The sequence below is a fragment of the Monopterus albus genome, unplaced genomic scaffold (genome assembly GCF_001952655.1).
Source record: "Monopterus albus unplaced genomic scaffold, M_albus_1.0 scaffold29.1, whole genome shotgun sequence".
In the NCBI taxonomy this organism is placed as follows: domain Eukaryota; kingdom Metazoa; phylum Chordata; class Actinopteri; order Synbranchiformes; family Synbranchidae; genus Monopterus; species Monopterus albus.
Window position 1 is genome coordinate 589,862 of NW_018127909.1, and position 9,777 is coordinate 599,638.

The 9,777-nt window shown below is 39.9% G+C and overlaps 1 protein-coding gene across 1 annotated transcript in view; it reads left to right on the top strand.

Moving 5' to 3' along the window:
- Positions 1–400: 400 nt before the first annotated feature.
- LOC109957931 (multidrug and toxin extrusion protein 1) overlaps positions 401–9,777 on the top strand; it is an 18,338-nt gene continuing 8,961 nt past the window's right edge. Inside the window, exons 1-11 of the mRNA XM_020596188.1 lie at positions 401–691; positions 2,020–2,121; positions 2,242–2,310; positions 2,538–2,686; positions 4,600–4,642; positions 4,900–4,944; positions 5,044–5,141; positions 5,514–5,611; positions 6,215–6,396; positions 6,513–6,621; positions 7,561–7,636. Coding sequence (XP_020451844.1) covers positions 494–691; positions 2,020–2,121; positions 2,242–2,310; positions 2,538–2,686; positions 4,600–4,642; positions 4,900–4,944; positions 5,044–5,141; positions 5,514–5,611; positions 6,215–6,396; positions 6,513–6,621; positions 7,561–7,636 — 1,169 coding nt within the window. The 5' untranslated portion in view covers positions 401–493. The remainder of the gene's footprint in view (positions 692–2,019; positions 2,122–2,241; positions 2,311–2,537; positions 2,687–4,599; positions 4,643–4,899; positions 4,945–5,043; positions 5,142–5,513; positions 5,612–6,214; positions 6,397–6,512; positions 6,622–7,560; positions 7,637–9,777) is intronic.

Genomic DNA, 9,777 nt, shown 5'->3' on the forward strand with positions numbered 1-9,777 from the left:
AACCAGGGCTGAGCAAATACGGCTAGGGAGAACAGGATGACCAGGGGGAGTAAACAGGCTAACGGCAAAAAAAAAAAAAAGTAGTGATGACGAGGACGGACAGGTGAAAAAACAAACTACCCAGGAGGATTAGCTAACGAAAAATGAATTCCACAGCCCAGGAACTGTCAGCGTGGAAAACAAAATGAGTACAATACATACCACGAACAAAGGTCTGTCAACGGTGTATGCACGTTAATACACGAGAGTCACAAGCTGGGGCTAGTATGTCACCTGGATCCCGGACAATTATGCTACGGGATGCCGTATCCTAAAGTGTACTCGAATGCAACATGACGCTCCAAAAGTGTTTCTGCATAAAGTATTGCGAGTGAAGGCTCAGCCCACATGCGCAAATCCTCCCCTGACTCTTCCAGTACGCATCTCGCACATTTAAACACCTGTGATAAAAGTTAGTCCGGACTGTCTGTTGAGAGCACCAGTTTAATTAGTTATGGGCGACTCTGGTAAAACACCTGTTAAGGGCGCTGAAGGAGTGAGGAAAGATTTAAGAGCAAGAGAAGGGGCTTCTTTTGCTCCGTGCGCAGGTGAAGACTGGGGCTCTTGCTTGAAGAGGATGCGGAGCGTCAGCTGCATCCCGTCTGAGTATCGGAATGAGCTGGTACAACTTTTGAAACTAGCGGGACCAGTGGTAAGACAGTTTCCTGAGTCCAAGCCGACTGCACTGTACCTTGAGAATTACCTATGTGCAGTATTTCTAGCGTGATATCCTCATTAATTATATAATTACGATATTAGCTTTAATCACTTTTTCGCAGAGGAATACCGCATCTTAATGGTTGTACTGTACTGACCCTTTAGGGGGTACTTAACATGGCACAAATACACAGGGTAGTTTCTAATTTTTAAAATGTAACCCACAAGAGTGAAATGAAGGTACTGATACCCTCAGTAATAATAACATTATATCAGTAACATTAAAAATAATATCAGTAATTTCGGGCCCAATGGGCTCTTTTCACCTGAGGTCACACACCTGCCACTGTTCACAGACAATAATGGATGATGTTTATTGTGATGTGCCAAAAAGTGACTGTGAATGCATCGGTAGGTTTATACAGTATCTGCATTCAGGTGCTTTTGTCAGAATCAAACCATAATAAAATAGCATTGTTTGTAAGCTGTTTATTTTACAGTTACACCCAGTGTGACCTTTTAAAAAAAGTCAGTTCCACCTTAAATAAATTTAGTCACAAAATGCAACTGATTACTTGCAGTGGAGTGTTACTGAGCTGAGCTCGGAATGAAAACAGTGAAAGATTCCTACTGCTGTTTGTGAATTGTTTATAAGTGAGTCATTAGTTTGTTGATAACTTCATAAGGTAAAGACATTATAACTAATACAATATGGTGAAAAGAAATACAGTGGTTTGCACAGTAATTGGTAATAAAACTGAAAAAAAAAACGGACTTGAGGTCAAAGCCCCAGTATAAAATAGGGGCCTTATAATTATGTACTAAGGCAGGTGCCCCTATCATTTCAGTTTATTTGATGACTCATACCTTACTTTAAGTGACTCATACAGTATGCTAATTGTTCAACAAATTTGCAGTTAATGAAATTACAACAAACACTTGAGGCTGTAGCATTATGGCATTGTAGGATCTTGGGTCCCAGAAAACAAGTTGGAAGAGGAGTAGGGCTAGTGTATTTAAAAAAAAATTTAATAAAATAAAATAAACTATTCTTGACTTTAGATTCAGAATTGTGACTTTTTTTTCTCAGAATTCTGACATTTAGAGCAGTCAGCATTAATGTCAGAAATCTGAGATTAAAGTCAGAACTAATTGATATCTCTTTGGGTCTTTACTCACTGTTTTCGAACATTTCTGTGATGCATAATGTTTACAGTATATGTGTATTAATGAACCTGGAAACTAGAACTAGAAAACCTAAGACCTCTAGTTTGTGTGAACTAGAAAATGAGCAAAAGGTATTGTTTGTTTTTTGTTCTCCAGGTCATTTCCCAGACCATGACCACTTTCATCGGTTTTGTCAGCATTGTGTTCTGTGGTCATCTGGGAAAAACAGAACTAGCTGGAGTAGCATTAGCCACTGTGGTGAGGAGATTTTCTTGAGTCCTCTATGTTTTTATATTGGTCTTTGACCTTGCCAGTACTGACATTTGAGTTATCTTCATTATCTTTCCCTGAATTATGTGGGCTTTGCTTCATTTGCAGGTGGTTAACTGCACTTGTTTTTGCACTGGCTTTGGTCTGGCTTTAACTTGTGATACTCTCATATCTCAGGTAATGTCCTTAGCAGAGGTTCTTTTTTTGCTTTATTTATCTAACCAAGACAAGCACAGCCAGTACCGCTGGGTTCCCAGGTTGTCCTGGGGTCCCCTTAAAAACAACTCAGCAATGAGCTTTTGTATCAAGTTAGTTTTCTTTGATCAGTCATACCCTTGGTTATTGCTGTGATTAGGTGTTTTCCAGCTCTGCTTGTTAAGTATCTCTCTGCATGGTTTATGCAGACCTATGGGAGCGGTAACTTGAAGCGTGTGGGTGTGATTCTCCAGAGGGGGATTCTGATTCTACTGCTGGCCTGTTTCCCCTGCTGGGCTGTCCTCATCAACACTGAACCCATCCTACTTGCTATCAAACAGAGCCCAGAGGTCGCCAGGTCAGTCACCCACAGCATCTTTCACACTAGTGACATTAAAAACAGAAATGAATGCAATAATTTAGAAGTGTTAAATTAATTACTAATTTGAGGGCACTCCTGTATTAAACCTGCTTTAAATCAATAGTGTGGCCACTGGGGGGCAGTGGAAACAGGCTGTATACATGGCACTGACATACTGCAAGTCTCATATGAATTGCCGTTTCCTTGCGTCATAGTCCCTCCCACGTAACATGCAAGGAAAACATGAGGAGAGAGAGGACTTGAGGTAACATGTTATTAACAGCATTAAACGTCTTTTCCTCTTGTCCTTCATCTGAGGCCTCCAATCACTAATTGATTTCTGATAAAAGGGTATGTTGGTTCATATAACGCTTCCATGAAGGATGGCTCCTCCAGCAGCCTCCTCACTCCTCAGAACCAATATTTGAGACTTGGTCAACCCACACCGACTTCTAGGTCAACTGAGGACGTAGGAACAATCATGTAAGAGACTTGAGAAACATCCACTGTCCAGTGACGTGCGGTGAGGTTGACAGCTGGTGAGGTTGAGCAGCTAAACTAGCTAGCAGGGCGCTAGCACCTATGCTGTCAATTAGTGCCTACTCCAGGTCCCATACACCGCACGACTCTGGGTAGCACTTGGGCGTGTCCTTCATAATGACTACCATGCAACTCTGTCTTTCTGGTCATTTATTTAGAACACAGAACCGCTCCACACATCACATTCCCAACAGGGTCAGTTTTACACATACAGCTTAGACTTACGGTTCAACAACACAGCACTCAACCAGCTAGCAAAACATTAACACATACAAGTCATCAAGATAAACACAACAGGGTAACACATTAGAACATTTTAACACACTTTAACAACTGTTCTCTGAACTCATCATTGAACTCCCATGATGCCCCCCATGCATCATGTCGCTGCCACCAGACCCCTCCCCAATAGCCGACGTAGGTCGCCACACAACATTATCCAGATTATGGCAAGGCAGAGCATATAATCAGAGTGTTTGAAAGCATTTTATTTGCGATATATAGAGGGACAGCGACACACTATTTGCATCGCATACAGTTTTTGAGGATTACATGATCCACCGAGAGGCACAGCAAAGTGTTGCCTCATCGCGCATCTCCTCCATGTATTTGAACGGGACATACGGGAATTCTGCTGTTCTTTATTGAAAAAAATTCCTTCAACATCGGATTCGAACGGCAAAAGGGCCTACAACACACACCAGCCGACAAATATTAACATTTATTATATTTTATGGTTAACTTTTTTTTTCTTTTCAAGATTGACAGGGGAGGCTTTGCCTCACCTGCCTCCCCTGACCGCACGTCACTGCCACTGTCACATTTAAGTACAGATATGGCAAACTTATTATAACAGTTGCCTGTTAAGCAGGTATGGAGAAACATTAGCATTGATTTAGAATTGTGCTTTTGTCCACCTAATGGTGGAAGGTATAATTTTCACTCTGCTTTTAGTTCTGGTTTGGTCTCTACCAACTTCTGAGGGAAGTATCTGACTTTGGATGGCAACAAAAGTTTTAAAACTTTGTAAAAATGTTTTAGAAAAAGCGACAGCTTGGGAACAACTCATAAACATAACTGGCACAGTTAGATGCAGCCACGGTATCTTCGGTTTTGTATAAGATTGAGTAGTTTACAGGATGTCACTTTTGACTGATTTAGCAGCATGGCTCTAGCGACGGCAGCGCTGGTCAGTTCATCTCACTATTTTGGTTTAAAGTGGTCTTGACATTTGGGTCAGTGTTGCTGTGAACTTTAGTAAAGATGGATCCTAATGGCTCACAACCACCATGTCCATTTTATGCATACTTACATGTCTCAGTCCCACAGCTTCATATGCACACTGTTTTGCTTTGTCTTTCTGCTTGAAGTCTCTCTCAGCTGTATGTGAAGATCTTAATGCCCGCTGTGCCGGTAAGTTTGATATAATCTACAAACTGATGGCATAAACACATTTTTTTCCATGCTAGCAGAATGGCTCTAGGGATGGCAGTCACTCTGTCAGTCCACCATTTAAGTACTTAAGTCGAGACTGAAATATCTCACCAACCACTGGATGAGTTTCCATGAAAGTTTATACAGACAAACATGGTTCCTTCAGGGTGAATACTACTGACTTTGGTGATCCCCTAACTTTTCATCTTTTCACCACTCATGTTTTCCTTCTGCAGGCCTCTTTTATGTACCATCTACAAATGAAGTATCTTCAGAATCAGGTGATACTTTCTTTCACTGTCTCAATCTTTGTTGACACATAGCTAAAAGTATGAAAGTTCAAAACTAATACTGAGCCATGGTTGTGCTGTGGTTTACAGCAAATCATATGGCCTCAAGTGATAACTGGAGCGATAGGAAATGTTTTCAACATAATCATCAACTACATCTTTCTCTATCATATGGATCTTGGTGTTGCGTAAGTTACAATTTAATCATGATCAGTGTACTATAGCATTCAGTCCTGTCAGGAGAAACAATGACATGTTTTAACTTCTGCTTAACATGTTGAGTCACTGAATTAAAGTAAGCTGAGGTGTATTAAATGTTCTACATGCAGTACACTGAGTGCCCAGAAATCCTGTCCAGTGCAACTTTGCAACAATAAATATAATTATTATTTTGTCAATTTTAGTTTTGAAAGCTTCAGACTAGTCAGATGAGAATTATAGAAATTCACCCGGAGCTTCTGCATTTGTGCACTGGGTTACATTATAGAGAGTTTTCAGTTTATCATATCACTTTATTATTATACAGTATAGTAACATCGTTAAAAATGTATATCTCTAAGTGGATCTGCAGCAGCAGGTGCCATCTCTCAGTATTTGCTGGCTGTGACCTTATACATTTACATTTGCTGGAGGGGTCTGCACAAGTCCACATGGGGAGGTAAGCTGTCTCCTCATCTTTGACCACAACATGAGATCAATTACAGTCTGTTCTTGCCTTTTCTTTTTTTTTATGGGGTTGGTTCTATTAATTCTCCTACTCTATCTAATAACACTGGCCTGCAATTTTAAAAATGTTCTCTGGTTCTGAATTGAAATATTAATGCACATTTTTATGGTTTTTGAGGTGCCAAATTGAAATATGACTTTTAAAAGAGCTGATTGGCTATAGATTTTAAATATGCAGAAGACACACTGTCTATGCAAAACAGTGTTAAGCACTCTAATTAATCACCAAAGAAGCTTGTTGTATCAAAAGCAAATAGTTTAGTCTTTAGGTCCACCACGAGTTTTGGTTACAATTTCTGGTTTTGCTCAAATCTTCTGCTCTGTAATCTGACAAGTTCAATCATTTTCAAGCAAAATTCACTCAGTGACAGTGCCATGTCTTACAACCCAGGCCCTATTAAACTTTGATCCCATTTTATTACTTGTAAAACACACCTGCAGTCTAACATGAATTGAATAATCAAAACACAAATGAAATAAAAAGGTACTGTTATATTCTATGTACTTGATTAATGTCAGGACCTCTGACCCACAGGTTGGTCACTTGACTGTCTGCAGGAGTGGGGACCCTTTGTCCAGCTGGCCATTCCCAGTATGTTCATGTTTTGTCTGGAGTGCTGGATGATAGAGCTGGGAGGACTCCTTGCTGGTCTGATTAGTGAGGCTGAGCTAGGAGCTCAGTCGATAATTTTTCAGCTCTGTATTTTAACATACATGGTAATTAAAAATATTGATTCTTTTTGTGTGTATGGGCCACTGCTCCAATAAAATTACAGTGAAGGAAAGGTAGCTTTAATACACTTTTAGGTGTTACTTATCTATTTTTCACACAGCACCCTGCAGGATTCGCTGCTGCTGCCAGTGTCCGGATTGGGAATGCTCTTGGTGCAGGAAACAGAGAGCAGGCCAAACTATCATGCAAAGTCCCCATCACCTGTGCATGTAAGAGCCAATACATACAATACATGCTGTCTGCATTACATCTACACAGTCTTTACCTCTTTGGTGGTGGAAGAATAGCAGGTTTTATATGTTCACTTTTCAATAGCTTATTTCATGTTAAGTTGTATTTCATGAAGCCACATATCATATTTTTATTTCATAATGTCACTTCACGTCAGTGGTGTTCTAAACAATTTACATGCCCCCTGGCCATCGATGTTTTAATACCATGCCCCTGCCTGTTGTGCTAGCAATTGCTATCACATTTAGCCATTAACACCTGTTAGCTACAGCAACAACAGTTCCAGAGCCATTCTGAATCAACTGCTTGTTGCAGTAATTAAACACTATAGAGACACAAAAGCTAACATTTTCTTTTATGTTTAAAGCTGTGTAAGACTCCATATGTAACTTAACTAGCTGGTTAACCAGGCTGTGCACTTGGTTATTTGCTCTGAATCAAGGTGAGGAGACTGTGTTAATATCCACAGCAGATGTTAGCTGGTCAAGAATGATCTCAGCTGCATTGTGATTCTAACAGTGTTCCTCAGAGAAAGACACAACTCTGATAGCTCACAAATTAGCTACAGTGCTATATTTAAGCCTTAAAAGCTAAAAGGCTCAGTTATTGTATCAAACTACTATGTTTATTTACAGCAGCACCCCTAGGTGGTTGATTCAGACTAACTAAAGGAGCTAACTGACTAAATTACGGGGCAGTTATTATTAGATCCTAAGAGTCAGGAATAGGCAGAAGTAACTGGTTAGGGTAATGTTGGGGGTTATGTTAAGCATCCTAAGACTCTAGCGTTAGGGCAGAGATTAGTTCAATTCTTAATTTCACTTCCACATTCATTTTAATATGTAAAGTGTTTAAAACAGACTATCCATTCATTATTCAGCTTCTTTAATATTCTTTGTTTCTTTTTCTTGTTGCAGTCATAATTTCATGTTTTGTTGGAGCTAGTTTGATCTTCACCAGAAATGTCATTGGACACATTTTCACCTCAGAGCAGTGAGTAAAGTCTCTGACACGACAGTCTTCACTTTCTTGCACTGGCAGAATTATAAGGTTGATTTATTGCAGTCTGTGTTCAATAGTAGGCTCAGTTCAGACTGTTGTACATTCACTAAGGTAATCATCTTCATGCTGACTCACAAACACTGAACTCATGATTAATGATGCTAAAAATCAACAATGCTTTGCCAGCTGTTGATTTTATTTTTGCAGACTGCTTCTAACATAAGGTATCTGTTGCCTAGTTTGTTCCATTTCAGTTAATATAAGCAAACCTATTTAACATGAGATGATGACATAAGGTGAGCAAACATTTTCCAGTTTAAAGCCACATAAATCATTCCTTAACCATGATGGTAGTCTGGAAAACCTTCAACAGAAACAGAAGGTTTAATGTCTGTAAGTTTAGAAGATACCTGAAGTGGCATGAAGGTTATTATTAGCTGTGTATGCTCTGAAGGGGTATAGCACAACCCTTGCAATCCTGTAGGCTTTTTATTATTACTCTTCTATTTTACTTTTCTTTCACCAAAAGTTCATTGGACTACTACTCCTACACCAAATTCACTACCAAAAATAACATTTTTTCATGTGTGTTTCAATATCTAAACAAATATTAAACATAATAATATTAAACTTGGTACAACCCAAATCAGAAAAAGTTGGGAGCATTATGTAAAATCTAAATTAAAACTGAAAGTAGTGATTTGTAAATCATCTGTGTCCTGTATGACATTGAAAACAACACAGCAGCACATTATTTGATGTGATACCTCATCAGTTTTATTCTTTGCTCAAAATAAACTCCAATTCTGATGCTGAAACACATTCCAAAAAAAAGTTGGGACAGTAAAGCATTTATCACTGTGGTATGTTGCCATTTTAACAACACTTAAAAGACGTTTAGGGACTGAGGACACCAAGTGATGAAGTGTCTGGTGTCATTTTGTCCCATTCTTCCTGCAAATAAGTCTTAAGGTGCACAACAGTCCTGAATTGTAGTTGATGCAATTTTTTTGATGCACCACACATTCTCTACTGGGGACAGGTCAGGACTGCAGGCAGGCCAGTCCAGCACTCACACCCTTTTCCTCCACAGCCAGACCTTGGTAATGTACAGTATGGGGTTTGCATTGTCTTGTTGAAAGATGCATGTGCATCCCTGGAAAAGATGTCATCTTGAAGGCAGCATATGTTGCTCCAAAATCTCTGTATTTCAGCATTAATGATGCTGTGAAGGCCTCAGCCCTGGCCTTCAGCATGTGAGGTCCTAAGCCACCACCACCAGTGGAATTAGTTAGGTAATGTTCTTTTGTTTTCTTTGTCCATGTGTGTAGATTTAAGTCGTAGGTAGATTTTAGGCACTTGATTTGACATTTGCTTTAGACATACACAATTAATCAATGAAGCATGTACATTTGGTTAATTTTGCATTGTTAATATGTGCAAACTTTCTTTTTGAGTTACCGTGTTATTTGTCCAGATGAAAAGATTGCACTGTGGCAGCAGCAGGTTTAAATACTGTACCTCACACTAGACCAGGACTGCACCAAATCTATAATACAGGAAAGGGGGGGAAGTTTAAATCAAATCAAATTTTATTTGTATAGCGCCAAATCACAACAAAAGTCATCTCAGGACACTTTACAAAGTAAAAGGTCTAGACCTTACTGTTATCACTATTATTACATAGGGAAAACCCAACAAATCCCCCTTGAGCAGCACTTGGCGACAGTGGGGAGGAAAAACTCCCTTTAACAGAAGAAACCTCTGACAGACCCCGGCTCTTGGTGGGTGGCCTTCTGCCTGGACCGGTTGGGGTGAGTGGATAGAGGAGAGACAAAAGAAGAAAAAGCAACAAGACACAACAATCAAACATAGGTCAGGTTGATGTGACCGGTGACTGCCCATCAGAAACATAGAGCTAGGGCAGCCTGCAGAAAGTACAGGGAGAGAGAGAGGAGACACAAAGTTAGTAATGTGTAGTGGTGGCATATAGAAGCATGGAGAGAGAGGAGAGGAGAGGGGCACGGGAGAGAAATTCAGAGCATCATGGGGCCCCCCAGCAGCCTAGGCCTATAGCAGCATAACTAAGGGAAGGCTCAGGGTCACCTGATCCAGCCCTAACTATAAGCTTT